The sequence below is a fragment of the Ammospiza caudacuta genome, chromosome 2 (genome assembly GCF_027887145.1).
Source record: "Ammospiza caudacuta isolate bAmmCau1 chromosome 2, bAmmCau1.pri, whole genome shotgun sequence".
Classification (NCBI taxonomy): domain Eukaryota; kingdom Metazoa; phylum Chordata; class Aves; order Passeriformes; family Passerellidae; genus Ammospiza; species Ammospiza caudacuta.
Genome location: NC_080594.1, coordinates 109624050 through 109642690, shown reverse-complemented (window position 1 = coordinate 109642690; position 18641 = coordinate 109624050). Strand labels below are relative to the sequence as shown.

Genomic DNA, 18641 nt, shown 5'->3' with positions numbered 1-18641 from the left:
CATACTTTAGTATGTCTGACTTACTGAGTTCTCTAAGAAAGGGAGCAAGGAAAGTAGATTCTTGCAAAATTCATGCATGCACAAAGTTAAATTAGAGATCTGGTTGTCACAGAACAGAGAAGACTTACATGCTTTCAGTCTTGGAGCTACTGCTTGTATGGAAGAGTAAATAAGGACTAAGCATCAGCATGTGACTTAATAGGTGTCAGTTAAATAAGTATTGGTTTTAAAGTACTTTGAGCTTTAAATTTTTTTATTTTCAGTATTCCATCAAGTAATTTGATTGCTTAGAGCAAGTTGTTGGATTTCAGTGTTTTTTGGGTTAAGTTCTTGCTCTGGTTCAAATGTCTCTGAACCAGAGTATATGACTACTAGCTGGTATATTGTTGAGGTTCAACTACTTAAGAAGTTAATTCCTCATCTCAGAAAATTCAAGAAAATATGACAAATGCCAGGCTAAGCTGAATATCTGGTAATTAACATCTGCATCTTTTTAAGAAGCAAAACAGTTTAGAAAAATGGCGACAAATGAAGTTCTATTCAAGCAATTGGAGGTACCCAACAATACTTTTAAATAAATTGGTCACACTCTCTTGATTTATGGTTTCTTTCTAAGCTTAGACAGACTTTGCATACTACAAAACTAAATTTAGGGAAGATACCACTGCTTTGATATAAATTGAGATGCCACAAATACTTCAGGCACCACAGTAAGATCCTGGTTTGCTCACTTTTACAAACAATCTAAAAAAAGCACAGGAATGTCAGCAAAATGCAGACACTGCTCCTGCTTATTCTTTGCTTTCTGAAGTCAACAAGAAGCTTCATGAGAGCAGGGAGTGTCAGTCCCAGGGATGTGGAGCCCCCTCTGCGAGGTAAAGTGGACAGAATGGGTCTGGGAGCTTTGATTTGCAGGAGATTTTCCATCTCCCTGTAATTATCTCAGTGGGAGATCCCATTAGGCAGGCTGGGATCATGGGATGTGAGTGGTGAGGGGAAACAGGGAGGTTCTTAGAAGCTTCTGTCATGATGTTTCACTTCAGAAATGTTGATGTTAAACAAAAGTGTTGGAAGGAAAATGTCCACGTCAGGCTATGCAGGAACCCCCCTGGCTTGGGGTTTAGGTGGCATTTCTGAAAGATGTAGAAGGTGGTTTTTTTGGTTGTCCTAAAATTTAATTTCTTTTTCTTACTGAAAATTATTACAGTTGTATCACCTGTAGTTTCCTTCATAAATTTTAAAGTTAATGAATTATTAAATGGATCTTTTACAGAGATCTAGTTAGAAGGGGTTACTGTATTTTTTTCCAATGACAGCCATAATTAACAACATCCTTCCTCTTTTATTTTGCAAGTTGTACAAATTCCTTTGGGAAAAATAACCATTGACTATTAATTCTTAGGGAGGTAAAATTCATGCTTGCATCAGAGGGAATCTCTACAAAGTGACCACCCCTACACTTTACCCTTTTATGGAGAAAAGCTGCATATTTACCCCTTTTGTGTAGAAGAATACTGGCATGGCGGCGTCCATTCCCATTCTCGACGTAGCAGGAATAATTTCCCAGGTCTGCCTCTTCAACTGAGTCAAGAATCAATGAGATGGAAACCTCCTGTTCCCCGAGATGTTCCTTGAGAACCCTGAGGAAAAAACAACCATTGCTGCTGTTCTGCTTGTACCACAGTGAAGCTTTAGATAATCATGACATAACAATGCTGCTTGCAACTCTCAACTCTCTGGCTTCAAATTTGGTTATGGTTTGATGCAATCTTAATTTAATTATATCATGCCCTTTTCTTCCTCACTTCTAATGAGGAGGTTTGGCTTTGTAAATGTTAATGAGAGCTGCAGTTCATTGTCTTTTTAAAGAAGAATGATATGCACATGGATAATATATCATTGCACACTTTGATGGAGACTCTGATCCATGAAGTCTTGGAATGGTAGAAGGGAGAAAACTGAAAACAGTTATTCTGGGCTTTTAGACTCACACCAGGAGTCTGGGCCAAACACAATATTTGTCCTTTTTCTGAGGCTTTTCAACATGCCACTCAGGAACAATGTGTTCATGCCATGGTTGGAGAGAGAATTTCTGGAATACATGACAAAATTTTATAATGTTTTATCAAACAGTAGGAAGAACTGGTATACCAGGTGCTGCTAGCTCATAGAGATTATAAATAAAAAGCTTTCTATGTAAGACTCCACCTGTCTTCCCATTACTTTCTTTCCCTCTTAACAAGACCATCAGTGGTTTCATGAACTCAGGAAAGGAAATGACAAATGATTGCAGACCTGACAAATGAAATGGAAATGAGCTTTTCTGCTCCTCCCTCCACAAAACAAGAAAGTTGTAACAGGTTTATTGTCACTTTTTTGTCAGTCATCAGCTAGCCAAGTCACTGGATGAAGGACTTGGGAAAGTTTTAAACACAAAATATAGCTGAATTTATTGTCACAAGCCATTTAATGTATTGATCTTGACTTTTGTAAAATAAACTTGAAGTACTCTGGGATAAAATACACTTCCTTCTTGCCTATGTCTGGGGATCATGACCTTGAAGGTCACTGAGGTCTACTTGATTTTGCTAATTGTGATAATATTGTGCATAATTTCTTTTTCTTGGGTTCCATTCCTCTATGTCTCATTTTCATTACAATTATTATTAATATATGTTTACTATTATAATTAATATTATTGCTGCTATTATAATCTCTAATTTTTTCTCAATTATTGAACTGTTTTTATCTCAACCCACAAGTTCTATTCTGGTACTTCTCCCCACCTGAGGAGGATAACAGGGAGGTGAGTGAGTGAGTGGCTGTGAGGAACTTGCTGGCTGAGGTTAAACCATTACATGCACACTAAGATTTGCCTGAATTTCCGAGTTTTAATTTCTGTGATACATAGAAACAGTGATATTCATACATACAGAGTTATAAATGAAAAAGGAATCTCTTCAGATCCAAGCAGATATTTCATATTGGATAGGATTTAGTAAGCTACTTCAAGCATGTAATTCTCAATACGAATCCACATTTGTCCTTAATTTCTAAATGAGGCAGCACTTTTAGGAGAAGTAGAAGTATATGGCATGAATTGCCAGATCCTCTCCAAAACAAGTATTTCAGCAGATATAAACAGCCCACATAACAGGATGCTTGGCTCTCACAAGCCAGATAACATCCCAAGGAACTCAGGTATTTTTAAAGAAGAAATCAAAACATTCCAAAAGGGAAGTCAAACTTCACCATTTATTTAAGGTTTAATGTTTGAAAATACTTTTTAATCTGATTTTCTGAAGATATTAATTTTTCTTTATTTCATCTTACTAAGTGTCCTCGTGATTGTTTTTGTAGGTTGCCACATTTTGAAAAAGGTAAATTCCAGCACACATTTTGAAAAAGGTAAATTCCAGCTGGTCAAGATTACAGCTCTTTTTGGGTAGCTATTCTGCTTTTGCAAGTCTCTAACATTAGATTTGGCTGAAGAGGGCATTTTTCTGTTCTCTACTGGCGGAGTCAAAAAGCAAACGGATGATGTTGCAAAAAAAAAGATCAGACCAAATATTCTCCTTGGTTAGTCTGTGATAAAAAGTATAACATTAACTATAAAAAAAATATAGAGAATAAAAGAAAAAACCTTTTACCTAATGTCACTTTCCCAGACTCGATTATCATCCAAATCTTCAATAAACTTCTCCCCTTTCATCCAGTAGATTAAAGGACTGACATCTCCACTGTATCCAAAGAAAGCTCTGCAGGTTAGATTAGCAGAACCACCTGTTGCAAAAAAATGTAAGAAAATATGTTTATATCAAAACATAAAATCAGTTGCTTTTAAAAAAACATAATATTCAGAGGGCTCCTCAATTTCCAGCTGCTGTTGAAAGTTTCCAAGACTGTCTGCTTCTCTTGACACAATACATTTTCTGAAAATAAATGCAATAAAAATGAAATGAAATTATATGTAAAAACAGGATTAATTTTTTTCAATACATTTTCTGTTTGGTAAGGATATCAGAGATTATGTCTTTTCAAAAGGAGCTAACTTAACAAATTCTTTTTCCTCTGAAAAAGATAAAAGTTAGGTAAAATAGACGTGCAATTACATCTTCATTAGTTCAGCCTTGCAATGGTTTCTGCAAAGAGGCTGGTATATTCCTGTCGAGTTCCACTCCCAAGGGATTTCTGGTAGAAAGATGTGTGCTCATTGCTATGCTTTAGCAGGAAAGTTTGGAAAAAGCTCCTGTGTACTAATTCTGAACATTATAAGCCATTAGAATGGGAAGAACCATTAGCAGAGCATGCAGCGGGGAGCAGAAATTTCATATATATGCATAGCATTTCTTATTTAAACATTATAACGAGGATTTAAAAAACTAATAGGTCTTCACTTTGTTTATTTTCATAGAGAACCTTACACTCTGTTTGTACCACTTGGCTTTGGGCTTTACCTTGAGCACATGCAGGGATTGAAATGGCAATTTGCACACTTTTTGTATGTTGGCAAGACTGGATAAAGCAAGAGGACAGACACTGAAGATCTCCCATTGGTTGCTGCAAAGAGATTTGTCTCAACATGCAGCAACTCTTCTAAACAGCCACACGCATTCCTTTAGGGGATAATTGCACAGTAACTTAAGGAAGTGTGGGGATTTAAGAAGAGGTCTCTTCTCCTCATGAAGAGAGTATTTCCATGGAGTTTATATTACTGCTAAGACCAAATTAACATTTTATTGACACTTTCAGTTTTTAATTTTTGGACTTTAAAGCTAACACAGACCACAGCTCCTGGACAAAAAAATAAGAAAAAAGCATTTTTACCACTACTGCATCTGTACCAAGATGCCTTAAGCCCATCTAGGTTCAATTAATTTCCTCAAAAATACACTGTTCTGGGTCAGGACCTGGTCTTTCTCAAACATACAACATTAATATTTGAATTACATATTTACTTTTTAGCATGAAAGCAAATGCAGGATTCTGTGTAACAAGACAATTATTATTAAATATTTAATTTAATTATTAAATAAATGTCTTATAAATGACTAATAAATATACATTTCTAAGACAATAAATGTCTTATAAATGACTGGCTTGAAGTCTCACATCCATGGCACGAAAGGTACAGAATCAAACATTTTTGTTCCAAATGTGCAACATCAAGACAAATGCCATTTGTGCTACTCTAACAATGTGTTTTGGAGCTTTAGGATCTCATTTTCTTTTAGTCATTTCAGGAAGGTTTGGTTGCTACCATACCTTTTGCAAGCAATGCTTGCTAAAGAGACAGGAGTATTCCAGTACTTGAAACTAGGATGGAGAGAAGTGTCTCCTTTATAATCAAAAAGTATGAAATGGAATCTCTGAATAATGAGAAATTTTAATAATCTTACTTATTCTAGAACAAAGCTGCCAAGTATAAGATGAGTCTCTTGAGAGAAGGCAAAGCCTCTCTTTCTAAAGACAAGCATAGCTCCTGTTTTCAAACCCCAGGGAGCCATGGTCAGGACACCTCCTTGGAAACTCAATTTCTCAATCTCTTCATGGCTCAAGAAGTGCAATTTGGCACCACTGGGAGAAAGATTTTTGGGATCTTGAAGCCATTTGAAGGGAATGAGATGAGCATGGGGACATATTGTGGGTCAAGTGCGTGAAAATCCGTAATGGAACAAGATGAATTTCTTGGTTCCTTGCCATGCAAACCTGGTTTCTTATAACAGTTGCATGCAGATATATACCAAGTGGAAGGTGGGGTCGTTTGATTTTGGAGTTTGCTTTTGTTTTGGTTTTGCATCATAATTATGATGCTTGAACTTGTGAAAATGAAAATATAAAACTTAAAGGATTATGAAAGTCTTGGCCACAGTGGAATCCGTGCATTCTTGAAATGGGAGAAGGTACCTGCACATGTAAAGCCAAAGAAGGTTTCTGTGATAATTGGACAACCCCTATGGCATTATCCACCAGACTCAGAGTGCTACCTAATGCATCACTGCCACTTCTTGGGCTTTTTCCAGGGCTTTCCTACCAAGCCAAGGCTTGGTTGAAACTTTATAGCTTTTAAGAGCTGGCAAGATCACAGTTTGAGAGGCTGTAACTTCTGGCCAATTTATCCACGATTCACAGAGATTACACACCACAGGTGCTGAACCATCAAAGCTCTCCAGGCTCCTGCAGCTAACAGGTACCCCTGAGACATAATTTTTGCTCTGGCTGGGCTTCTGAGCCTTTTATAGATGAATGTTATGAGCATAGATTTGTTTTTTAAAAATAAACATCTTCTGATAAGGGCAAAACTTAACAAAACCAGAGAGTTTTTAAGATTAAGACTGTTTTCTTTATTAAATTCTTAAAGAAGTTTTCTCCCTAAATAAAACATGCAAACATATCTTTAAGTGTAGAATCTGAAGTCTCCATTCAATGTGAAATAGTTGCAAGTGAGAAATAAATTAGGAAGAATGCAATGCCACTGAGCAGCACTGTGTTGATTGCAGGTACTCAGGGAAGGCCATTAGCATGCTGGGGCTTCAGCTATAAATTACCTATTCTGTCTATCTTGACCAATCTTCCCAATAAGCCAGTGGGATGTTCATTAGCTGGCCATCAAGGAAGATTCAGTGACCAGCTAATGACCGACTGTGACCATTAATAAGGGGCTCTGCTATCCAGAACTCACAGCTCTGGGCAGAGGGCACGGAGCTCCCTTGGAGAAGCAAAGAGGCTTCCAGCTGCAGGCTCATGTAAATAAAACCTGACTGCAGGGCCATGCTAGGAATGGACAGAGTATTTTGGGACCACATCTTGATTTATACTCAGAGATGCCACCATGAGAGAGATTGAATGCTGTAGGAGGGGCTGTGCTTTTCCCCCAAAGTTCAGCTTTGAAGTGAGCAGACACAATCTCTGTTGTGGCACCAAGCAGCTGCTCTGCATGGACATCCTGCTTTTAAAAGTCTGCAGATTTGTAGAAACATGAAACATGTAATAAATACAAGAGCTGCTGTGCTTCATCTTTAAGCTAAGGTATAAAAAAATCTATCAATCAATTAATAGAAATCCCTCGCAGTTGACCTTAGGCAACTGTTTCTCTCCATGTCTATTCTGTACTGAGTGAAACCAGAGGACAGATCTGAAAGCCATACAAGTTTCATGAAAGGATATATAATGCTTTCTATGCCATTTTTTTATACTTTTCTGTAAATGCTGGATTACTACAGTTTCCTAGCCTGTTTTTGAAGGATTTTAATTTCATATTTGAAATTTACTAAACATTTTCAATTAAATTACTCGGGAAATTCATCTACTTCTGTCCCCTTTGCTGTAAGATGTAAATTCAAGTTATATCCTGAGTTAAATACTTTGTTTTGGTTTGTTTGTGGTGTTTTTTTTTGTTTTGCTTCATATTTTTAATGGACCCTGGAAAAATCCAAAGGCATCAGAATAGAATTATTAAGTGAAACTTACAGTGTTGCTAATTTTATTGACATCCCCTCAAAACAACAAACAGAAAAGCAAAACAACTTAAAGAAAGCATAAAGAGAAAAATAACACTTTTGACTTCTCAGTATAATTACAAATTTTTAAATCTGTGAAATAATGCACCAAAGACATGCAAGAGAACACATAAGAAGTAAATTCAACTGAGTTTTTCTCTACACAGAAAAACAGGACCTTTTTTTCTGATCAATACGCTCTTACAGTATTGAGTTTATTTTTGTAAAAATTTGAATGTATAGCACTACATGCTCCTGCTGCTCCCTGTGATTAAATCACACTCAGCTAAGGCCAACTGGGTTCAAATTTAATTAGTAAAAAGCTCTTTGCCATCCAAACTCAGACCCGTTTTTGTTGCACAGTATGCTTTCAAGTAGAGCAGAATGCAAGAAGAGACCACAAAAAAGTGTTTTTCCTTGAAACCAGCAAATATCTCGAGCAGAACAATACAGATTTTGTGTTCATTTTCACAAATTATCAACATTTGGGGCTCTTTGCAAAGTACTGCTGGGGAGCCTGTGCCCAGCAGAGGGCACTGTCTTTCTTCCAAACATTATTTAAAAAAAAAAAAAAAAAAAGAGGAAATTCCTAGTGAATAACTTCTCGTTAAAAACATCAGCCTGCTAAGAACGGGCTAGCTGTAATTAGAAAATAGTGAATGTTTTGTGATTGCTGAAATGCCATCTTGTGTGGTCAGCTGAGATTCCACTCACACTGCTGCTCACACAAGCTGCCATGGAGCAGGACAGCACCTTCCTTTCCTTTGATTTGACAGATTCCTCAGGGAAGGACAACCATTTCTTGTTGGCAGCAACTGTAATAATAAAAAATACTCTGCAACCTCTTTTTAGAAGATTTCTCAAAAACATATTATAGAAGTGTTTGAGAGCCATGCTCAACATCTAGTAATATTGAGGGCCAAAAGACTGAAAATGTTAAGTGCACTGAAATGTGGGACTTTCTTTTACTGTACAACTTATAAACAGGAAATGTCTAGGCAATACCTACACACTTACAAGTATGCCATTTATTTGTAATGTTAACTTCTCAAAATGAAATTGTAAAAGGTCAAGACAGACGCAATCAAAATCTTGCACACAGGAATGAAATACTATTATTTCCATTCATATTTGAGGAAAAAAATACTGCCAAATTATCACTCTTCCAAGTGGAGGGCAATGAAAGCTGGTAACTTCCCAGGTGTGACAGATCAGCACTGACAGAAACAAGTCAATGACCCACTTGTTTTGCCAATGTCATCTAACAAGGCCAGCAGGCAGGTAAGTAGAAGCTGCTCTCATTTTCAGAGAAGTCTTGTGTCCTAAAACAATTCAACAGTATTTGAAAGCCTTCATGCAAATGTGATTAAGAAAAAAAAACAACAACAAAAAAAGAGGTACCATAGGTACCATAGAGTTTTCAGCTGTGTGACTTGATCAAATCATCATCTACCCTTGATCTGTAAGGATCCTCTTAGAAGAGGGTGAACTGCAGAGATTCTTTTGGGTTCCTTCCCTGCATGCACAAAGCCCCCCCTATTGCTGTGTACCATCCAGTTTCCATACACATTCTTGCATCTTCATATCTTGTGCTCCCTTAACATAATGTAAATGTCCTGCTGCATTTTTCCCATAGCGAGTTAGGAAAAATTGAACAACCAGCCAACCAAAACAAAACCAAGCAAAACCAAATATTATTTTCTGAAACATAACTGTAACCTGGGAATTGCAATATTCTAATCTCAGCACTGAGTAGTAGTTTTTTTGTGTTTTTGGCAAGTCATCAGGTTTTGCCTCCATACAGTTGTGAAGATACAATGTACAAATGCTGTCTATTTTGAATTCAGTATATGAAAGTTTGAGAGGGTTCGACATAATCATTCACTAAGTGTTATCATGCAAGCATCATACAAAGTGCTGAGTGTGATTACACAGCTATATTTCTTCATTAATAGGCCTGTCCATATTTTGCTGTGCTGCAGAGTGGAATTTTGATTACATTGGAATCTAAAAAACATTTTATGTTATGAATATGTCCTTCAGGCCACAATAGTGTAAACTTAGAGTACACACTACATTCCTCTACAATAAAAAAAATATCAGGACAAATCAGGAGAAGGTGCTCAACAAGACCAGAGATTGCAGTTTTTGAAATTCTAGAGTTTGTAAATATCACTGCTTAGGGAAGAGGTTAAACAAATCCCTTCTTTCCATTTCTGGAGGTTTTTTTTTTTTTTTTTAATTGGAAAGAAAAAAACCAAAAACCTAATTCTTATTCATTAGATTTTTCTGTGTGTTTTTTTTTTGTTTTTTTTTTTTTTTTTTTCACCAAGCAGATAGTCCTGGTTCACCATAGAGCTGAAGTCATTCCCCTGTTCACAGTTACCCATTACCACATGAAAAGCCCTTTGCCTTCCAGGGCTTCCATCTGCTGAATTCCAATTCAGCAGCAGGTCCCCTGAAGGAAAGGTCTGTATGTTCCTGTCTGTGTGTTCCTGCTGATCAGCCCTGAGATAGTTCAGCACCTTTATAAGGTGCTGAACTCAAATATATACAGTGAGATCCAAGATTCACCTATGCGTACAAAAATTTTGTAGTGGGTTTCTTCATGGCTTGTGAAGGAAAAGAAACCCAGATCCTTTCTGCTTTGAATGGGTCAGAAAGACTGAGAAAGAGTAAATGAAGACAGCAACCACCAGAGCAGACTGCAGAAGCTGCAGTGATGTATGAGACTTGGGGCTCAGGACATCCAGAACATCTCTCAGGTGCATAGATTGTCAAACTTGCCCTCGTTTCACAAGAGGTAACAAAACCTCTGAACCAATAATCTTGATTTTCCTAACAGCAGGCCTCTCCTCTTGATAGATGGTAATGTCAGGCTGATAAATTAGCTGTTCAGCGAGTATTTTTCACTCCTTCCTCTTCAGAAGTAGAGGCTGGAGTGGAAGACAACTATCACAAGCATAAAGCAAGTATTGCTAAAGAAAAGGAGAGCCACTACAATTGTTTAACAAGCTTGACTTAAATTTTACTCTAGAAATTATTATTTTAATTTTTTAAAATGCATTTATTTTAATTTTTAAAAATGCATTTATAAATACTTTTTTATTGTGCCCTCTCTGTGAGATCTAAAGATAATTTGTTTTTTAAAAGCTAAGCTGTTTTTAGATAAAAGTCACAAGAAAATATCCTAGGTACCAAAATATCTCTAATTGAAAACAAAGGAAAAGAGGAAGAGGTAGCTCTAAATGTCAAAATGCACATCTTTGCTACCACTTAGAGACTTGTGTCTTGGGAACTTTAAATGTGTTCATGTCATGCACAGCTCAATATTGTTCAGTATTTTGTTTCTGGATTCTCTTTAAACCACACTGCCTTTGATTATGGTGTTGTGGTATTTTCATTTGAATGAAGTTACATGGTAAAAAAAAACAAACAAACAACCTTTGTGCTGACAGCCTCAATTTCCCGTTGCACAAAGGAGTCCAAAAGGGCTCCCATAAGGGACCTTGTGGTTCCTTCCTGCGCCTGCAGAGTCCCCAGGTCCCACACCTGGGGCTGCCACTGCCCTCAGCAGTCACTGACCTCCAGAAAGGCCTTGTATCTTTGGCTTTGTGGAGTACTGCTCTGAGTCATGTTTTTATGCAAGAGAGGTTTCTTGCTTAAGGCCTTCATGTTTTGGAGAGTAAAAAAAAAAAAAAAAAAAAAAAAAAAAAAAATCAATGTGTGTCCCTCTGGTAAAGAATATTTACTGGCAAGAAATGCAATAAGCTCCTGCAGTTCTGTTAGTGACTCTGAGCCTCAAGAAACTACAAAGCTGGAGTAAGTTCTCTCACTGCATATCTCTCCATCCCAAACAGAATCCAGAGGTAAAGCAGCAGCAGGCTCAAAGAGGGACTTGAGTGGCTCTCTTGCTCAGAACACAGCTGTTGCTGGACTTGTTTTGCTGAGAAACTACGTGAATAACACATAACAGCAAAGCTCCCTTTCTGCTTTATTTTGCTTGTGAAAACTGTTGATACAATTGCCTTTTTTTTTTTTTAACCTGAACAGTGTTGTTCCAGCTGACAAAAGCATTCAAATGCCTTGCTGTGGAGGTTTTTTTATAAATCCTGTTTTCCTCTTCTCTCTGAACAGACTATGGTGGGTTTGCTTAGGCCTCTGGTGGGTGCTAGTCCATGTCAAAAACTCTGCTCATAAATCATCACAAGCAGTACCTTCTCCCAGCCTCCCTCTCAGGTGCACTGAGCAATATGTTCTGTACAAAGAATAGCAGATGATGCTCTGGATTCTAGATAGTGATGAATGACATACTTCTTTTCCCAAACTTTGCAAGCAACCTAATGTCAGATCACACTTAAATGTAAATATCAACAATATTAAGGATCAGCTTTATCAATTCAGGCTAAACACAAATTCAACTTCTTGTGGCTCTTTCATCTCCTACCTGTTCATCCTGTTGATGTCTTTGGACACAGAATTTAATAAGCAGCATTAGAAAATATGTTTTACTGGAATGTCTTATAATAGATGCTCTTTAGCTGCTTTGAAGAGAGGGACTGCAGTGTTTATATCATCATTAGGTAATCTGAGTGCATACATCAAATTCTCAACTTTGGAGTCATGCATATATACTAAATAATAAATTGTGTGTTTATTTTCCATTGGTCAGCCTGACTATTCTTTTCCTCTCTTTGCTCTTTCTTCACAAACAAGTTTACCACTGAGTAGGACTGAGCAGGCTGCAGGGAATTATTTGGGTAAGAAGGTATTCTTATTATGAGAAAAATGCTGTAGAGATGGGCTGCATATTGAAGATATAAAAAAGAAAATAAAATTAGAGTCTTTGAAAGTAGCATGCACAGTGTCACATACACCTGGGCTCTTATAAAGGGACTCCTGGGACTCCAAGCAACAACTAAACACTCTGTCTTCCTCTGGTGGTCTTTCTCTTCAGCACACACTGTGAACATCACCAGTTCTAAGATTTTAATGAATTAATCTGTTCTTTCAGATCAACTCACGACAGAAAATGTCATTTGGAAAAGACCTAGACTACTTTGGCAAACATTTGAATGGGGAAAACTACTGCTCCCATGAAGCAATGTGGCACAGCAGGATAAATATAATTGAAATAAACCACATCTATTATGTAAATCAAAATACTTCAATTTGGTTCTAAAATATGTGACAGCACTACTCTGTTCAAATTTTCACCAGGAAAGCCATTAAGAACCTCTGAAAGTTGGAGCCCTGATGAAATGAACCTACTGATTACTAATAAAACAGATAAATAAAATCAGCACCAACTTTCAGTTTACTGCAGTAAAGCCTCTGATGGTAGAAAGGGATTTTATGTTTATTCATACTGAGTTTTTCTACTTGAAAAGAATAAAAAGGGTGTAGTTTAAATGTGCTTCTGCTTTAAATCAAGAAGGTGTAAAGCAATGGACAGAGAAAATACTAATTCTTAGCATAACTTTAGAAACAATTTTCCATTTAATTAAATATCATATGGACTAGTATCTGCTCAAAAAATGTTAAAATCCTAGCACATCAAATGTTTCTATTGCATAAAATAGAAATGGATGCTGTTCCTAGGAGCACTAGGCTTTCTGCTTTTACACTGTCGTCATTACATTATGTGGTCTTTCTATTTCTCTTACACGTGTTAAGAAATTAACCTTTAGGTAATAAGTGATTTCCTAAGAAAACATTGAAACAAAATCCATTAGAACAAAACCCTCTGGTTCACAAAGATGCAAATGGAGAAACTCATTTGCTTCCCAGTGACAAATGTGCCATACTCTTGGACCATACACGTGCTGGAATAATGCAATGCTATTGATTGAATCCTTTTCCACATGAAAAGCACCCAGGCAGTTTTTGATTATACCTCAAGAAATTGCAGATTGAGAGACAATGCTTGGTGAAGGCAGCGGCACAAATACCACAAATAGAATAAAAAAATCCAGCTAGCACTGTATATGTGCTGCCTGAAGTTTAAAGAAAACTTTAACGAAGTTTATAAATGGGAGCAAGTTTGAATTCTTGATGCTGTACTCTGCTTTCTGACCTGGGGAGCGGAGGACCTGAGTTACAAGAATTCCCACAGGGGAAAAAAGGGAGGATTCCTGCCACACATTCCTGAACCGTACAGCTCCACCTTGCAGGTCCTCACTCTGTATGAAACCTCCTCTTCTATGGCAGAGCCTGCCCACTGCTCCCAAGCCCTGATCTCACTCTGGTTTTGATGTGACTGAAGACCAGAGAACTTCGTTCCCCTCTGCAAAGAATAGCTATTCTTCTACCTCTCAGGATAGAGGGGGAGAGTTTCTTGTACTCCTAAATAACACCTGATCAAGGGCTGGCTTCACACCAGCTTTTCCTCTTTAACAGAAAATGACCTGGCCAGACTGGAGGCACTGTAGGAGGAAGCAGAGCCTCATGTCTCCGTCTGTGTTTGAAGTAGGTGCAGTTCTGGGCATCATAAAATGTGATTCTCCCAAAACAACTTCCTTCCCAAGAACAATTAGTCATTAAATTATTTTGGTTTGTTGAATATTTTTGTCAAGAGGAGATGCTCTTCAATACTGGAAAGTCTGAATAGCAGCAAGGCCGAAATTTATCTTCTTGCAGCAGCCATGTGGGCCTCATTTCTCTAGTCCATCTTCATTCTCCTTTAGTTGTAATTTCCATGGTTGCACAGCACAGGGTCTTGGCAGCAAACCTTCTGAGAGGTTTAGGGCTCTGGTGTCTGCAGCCAAATGCTTGAGGTCAACAAGCAGGATATTAACCCTCTTTATTTACATAATTGTGAATTTCCAGAACAATCTACACAACCCACCCTCCTCATGCTGCATGCCCACCAATGCTGTAATTTCTCCTTGTAGTGTTTTCTGGTTTGGTTGCTTTTTTTTTTTTTTTTTTTTTTTGTTTTTCCTCTTTTTTCTTTGTTTGGGTGGCTTTTCTGTGGTTTTTTGTTTGTTTTGTGTTTGGTTTTGTTGTTGATGTTTGGGTGATTTTTTGTTTTGGTTTTTTGTTTGTTTGTTCTTGTTTTGTTTTTCTTTTTATATTTTCTAAGTGTTCTGAATTATGGCATTTCTAAAAAGTAGAGGAAAATGAAGGAAAAATTCACCTTGTTCCATTCAAGCTCTGGGAATACAGAACACTGTCTCTACAATGCTGTTTGTGCTTTTAACAGTTTCTGGAGGCCTCAAAGCAAGGACTGAAAGCAGGGTTTGAGTGACAATGGAAATATCGGGTACGACAGCTGCTGGTTACAGGAACAGAGACAAATATCCATGATGCAATATTTATGACACAAAATGTCCAAGGAGAGAGGTGGCAGGCTGGTGTCTGTGCAGCACAGGTCTCTGCAGAGCTGGGTGTGCCACCACTCACCCAGTCCCTGTTCCCCAGAGCTGAGGCTGACACTCACCCCAAGCTGTGTGGTGGCTTTTTAATGGGCACACCTTTCCACAGGGGACCAGAGTAACTTTGCAAAACCCATTTGCACTTCTGGCTCAGAGCTAGAAATTTAGTCCAAGTCTGGGGAATAAGAAGAGGGTGTGTTAACCCTTGTACTACATAGCCCATCACCAGCTGAAAAGAATACCACAGCAGCTACAGGCTTTGATTTTTATTGATGCAATTATTTGCAAGTGCTGTTACAAACTACTGGATAGTAAAACATTGATGGGTTTTTAGAAAGTGTTTAGTACAGTGTTTGCTTTCAGTCTTTTGCCATCTAAATTACATCTATCCCTTTAAAAATGTGTCATAAATGGAGACATGAAAATTATTTATAAAACAGTCCAAAATGGATGGTGATAAGCATTAAGTACTGCATGATCACATATCCAGCAAGTTTCCTGTATATGTATAGTGTGGACTCTCAAAAATCCATACTTAAAGGAAGTCATATGAATCATCTGAGGTGAGAATAATGAGACAAAAAAAACCTCTTTAAAACACTGTAATGGTTATTTAGGATCATTGATCTACAAACACAAGAAGTGGGAAAGAAAACAGTCATACATACTGAATTAGAGCAAAGATTTACTACCCCAGCATCCTGTACCTGTACCACTGAATAGCATGAGAGGCAAATATCTAGGTATGAGTGTCACAGTCCCTGAAAGAAACCCAAGTTTTATGATGAAAATTTTGACAGACTTTAACTACAGCAATGCAAATAATAAAAAAGCAAGGTCATATATCTGTCCTTTGTAAACCATTTGTCTGTTCTAACTGGATGTGCATATAAAATAGGACCAGAAATAAGTTTTATTAGCACTGGGATGCAAAAAGAAAAAGAAAAAAAATAGGTCTTCTGATGGAAGTTCAACAATGTGCTTTTTAAAGAAAGCATGCATTTATAAGAGAATTTAAAAGATGTAAATTTATTGGTATAAGAAGCAGCTAAGTGATTTTATCCAATTGAGTGCTTTGCATCCAACTTGTTATCATTTATTTTCTCCATGTTTCAGTATAATCAAAGATAGCTAAAACTCAAGTTTGGAGAGAGCTGTTAAGGATTTTTTTTTCTAAATGCATTAGATTTTGGATAGCAAGTATGCTAAACTATACATAAATTGTTGTTCTAAAACATTTTGCAGTGTGAGATGCTAAAGTTCAACTGATAAATAATGAGCTCATTTAAGAATCATGAAAAAACAGAGGAGAATAATAAAAGGCAGGGGGAAAAGAGGCAAAATTGTTCCTGTTCTAGGTCATCATTTAAAGATGAAGTGAGGATTTTTTTTCAAGACTGAGATGGCAGGCAGCAGTTCCTTGGTGGCAATGGCAGGTAATAGGATGACAAAGGGTGTTTGGTCCTGTATCTTTTCTATTTCATTTCAGCCAGTCTCTGAAATGAATACCTGTTCTGATGCGTGTGAGGAAAAATCTAATTCAATAGGAACAGCAATAACTTTTCAATGTCCTGCTCGTTTTTCCCCTCTTATACTGCAATAAGGAATTCTTCTAAAAGATATTTCCATCTTGAATGTTTAGGTCAGCATTGTGTGGAAGGAGTAGCTGAGAAGCAGAAAATAATTGCTTTTAGGTTAGGACCTGACCTCTTCAGGACATGGAAAGCTGGATGGTGGGAATAAGGAACCTCAGAGATGGGCTACTGGCACTTACCCAGTGACAATGCAATAGCCTAAAACCAGGTTCCGGAAAAGGCTGAGCTGAAAGAAGAGGATTTTGCTGTTTCTCTTCAAAACAAAAGCCCTCAAAACTCCTGTGGTCCTGCTCCCACAGCCAACCTGTCTCATCCCATCCCTCCTCCCCATCCTAAAGGTGTCCTGCAACCTCCACCATCTCCCTGCCTGGAGACAACTCCAGGCCTTGATCTCCAGCACCCAGGACAGGCAAGAGGCAGCCTGAATCCCACTAACATGGAAATTCACCTTACACCTCTGTCTTCACACATAAACTGAGGGAGTCTGGAACCTGCCAGACCTCCAACATAAGAGATCATTAAATATTATGAAATTACTTCGAGGTGTGATCATAAAAGATAACAAAGTCAACAAAATAAGACACCGTAGAAGGCGTGTGGGAGAACTGGCTGAGAACAGCCACTTTCCTTCATCCTTGAGAAAGATTCTTCTGCTGGAACTTTAGGAATGGCATTACTAATAAGAACTAGCTAGGAGCAGCAGTTTGCCATTCTGAATAAAATGAATCATTCCTAATATGATTAGCACATGTTACATATTAGAATGAATATGAAATTTAAGTTTGAAAAGAACATTTGTCGAAAAGGCAGAAGAAAAAGGTTGACATGACATTTTCTTCATAAATGAAGACTTACAAGGAAAAAACCCCTCTGCTTTCTATGTTCATTGTAGAGGTATTTCTATTAAGAAGCTATTAGTTACTCAAATGTCACTTTTATGAATAAAAACTCGTCTTGGTGCCATAGGAGATGTTGCAGATGAGCTCTTGTTTATGTAAAGAACTGAAAACTCATAGATTTTCACTAAGAAAGGAAAAAATGCAGAGCTACTAGCCCACCCTTTCACTAAGTGAGAACATGAAAAGCTCCAATAGATTATTTAAAATTACAAAGGCAAATTGTTAAATAAGTTAGACAGGAATAAATTAATCTTTGATATGATTTTTTACAGTTTTATTTATCGACTGCTCACAAATGAATAATTCATAGAGTGGACGCATTGGGTTCAACAGAATTAATTTTCTGTGGCTTAGACAGTGGTATGAAAAGCAGAGATTTCCAGGAGACAAGATTTCTGATAAAAAAGATTTTCCGTTTTATTTTATTGATTTTTTTCCCCCGCCCTGTCTGCTAGTTTATTTAATTTGAAAAGATCAGCACCTTAGAGCTGTTAGACCAGGATAGTCACAAAAGCAAGGCTGGCCTGCTAAACAAGATTGTGGGATCTCTCCCAGGACTTTCAGAATTTGTATTCAAGTGATGCAGGAAGAAGTTTGGTAACCCACTTGGACCTTGACCACCTATTTTCTCGGAGTTTTAAAATTCTTTTAAGGAAAGTAAATTACTTGGGGCTAGGGATCTCAAGGTTTTCCTGCTAGCAAGCTCCATATCAATGATCTTGGAAAATCTTATTTGTCTTTCTGCCTGGAAACACAGTCCTTGAAAGTCCAGCTTGAGCTTCTCAGAGCTGTAGCTTCTAGATTGCCTTCCTGTTGACCACCTCAAAACCCAGGATGAACCAAAACCACAGTGGTCATGTTGGAGGGGAAGGCATCTTCCAAAGTGACATTTGTAGCCCACAGAAAATTCTGACTTCCAGCTCTATTGGTCAGGTAGGAAACACCCTCACAACTATCAGTATTCACAACCAGGGCTTTGTAACCTTGGTGATCTTTACTGACTTGCCATGGATCTAAGCTGTTTTACTTACCAAAATGCTGTGAAGCCCATTTGTTCTGTCTGAGACTATCTTTTCCCAAAAATTACTGACCTTGACGTTTAGGTGTGGTTTCAGATCTACTTCATGTGTTCTGTAGGGCTTTGGGATACTTTCTGTCACTTGCTGTTCCAATTTACCTGCCACCAGGGCTCAGGGAAATTTGTCCTCTAATCCTCTGTTTAGTTTAATTCAACTACAAGGGCAGCAAGGCGATGAGATTCCACAAAAGAGA

At 37.6% G+C, this 18641-nt stretch overlaps 1 protein-coding gene across 1 annotated transcript in view; it reads right to left on the bottom strand.

The window, feature by feature from the left end:
- The window catches only part of IL1RAPL1 (interleukin 1 receptor accessory protein like 1), a 669470-nt gene that overhangs the window by 21920 nt on the left and 628909 nt on the right, over positions 1 to 18641 (bottom strand). The window contains exons 7-8 of the mRNA XM_058800041.1: positions 3651 to 3783; positions 1495 to 1640 (exon numbers count right to left, since the gene is read on the bottom strand). Of these exons, the coding sequence (XP_058656024.1) occupies positions 1495 to 1640; positions 3651 to 3783 (279 nt within the window). The remainder of the gene's footprint in view (positions 1 to 1494; positions 1641 to 3650; positions 3784 to 18641) is intronic.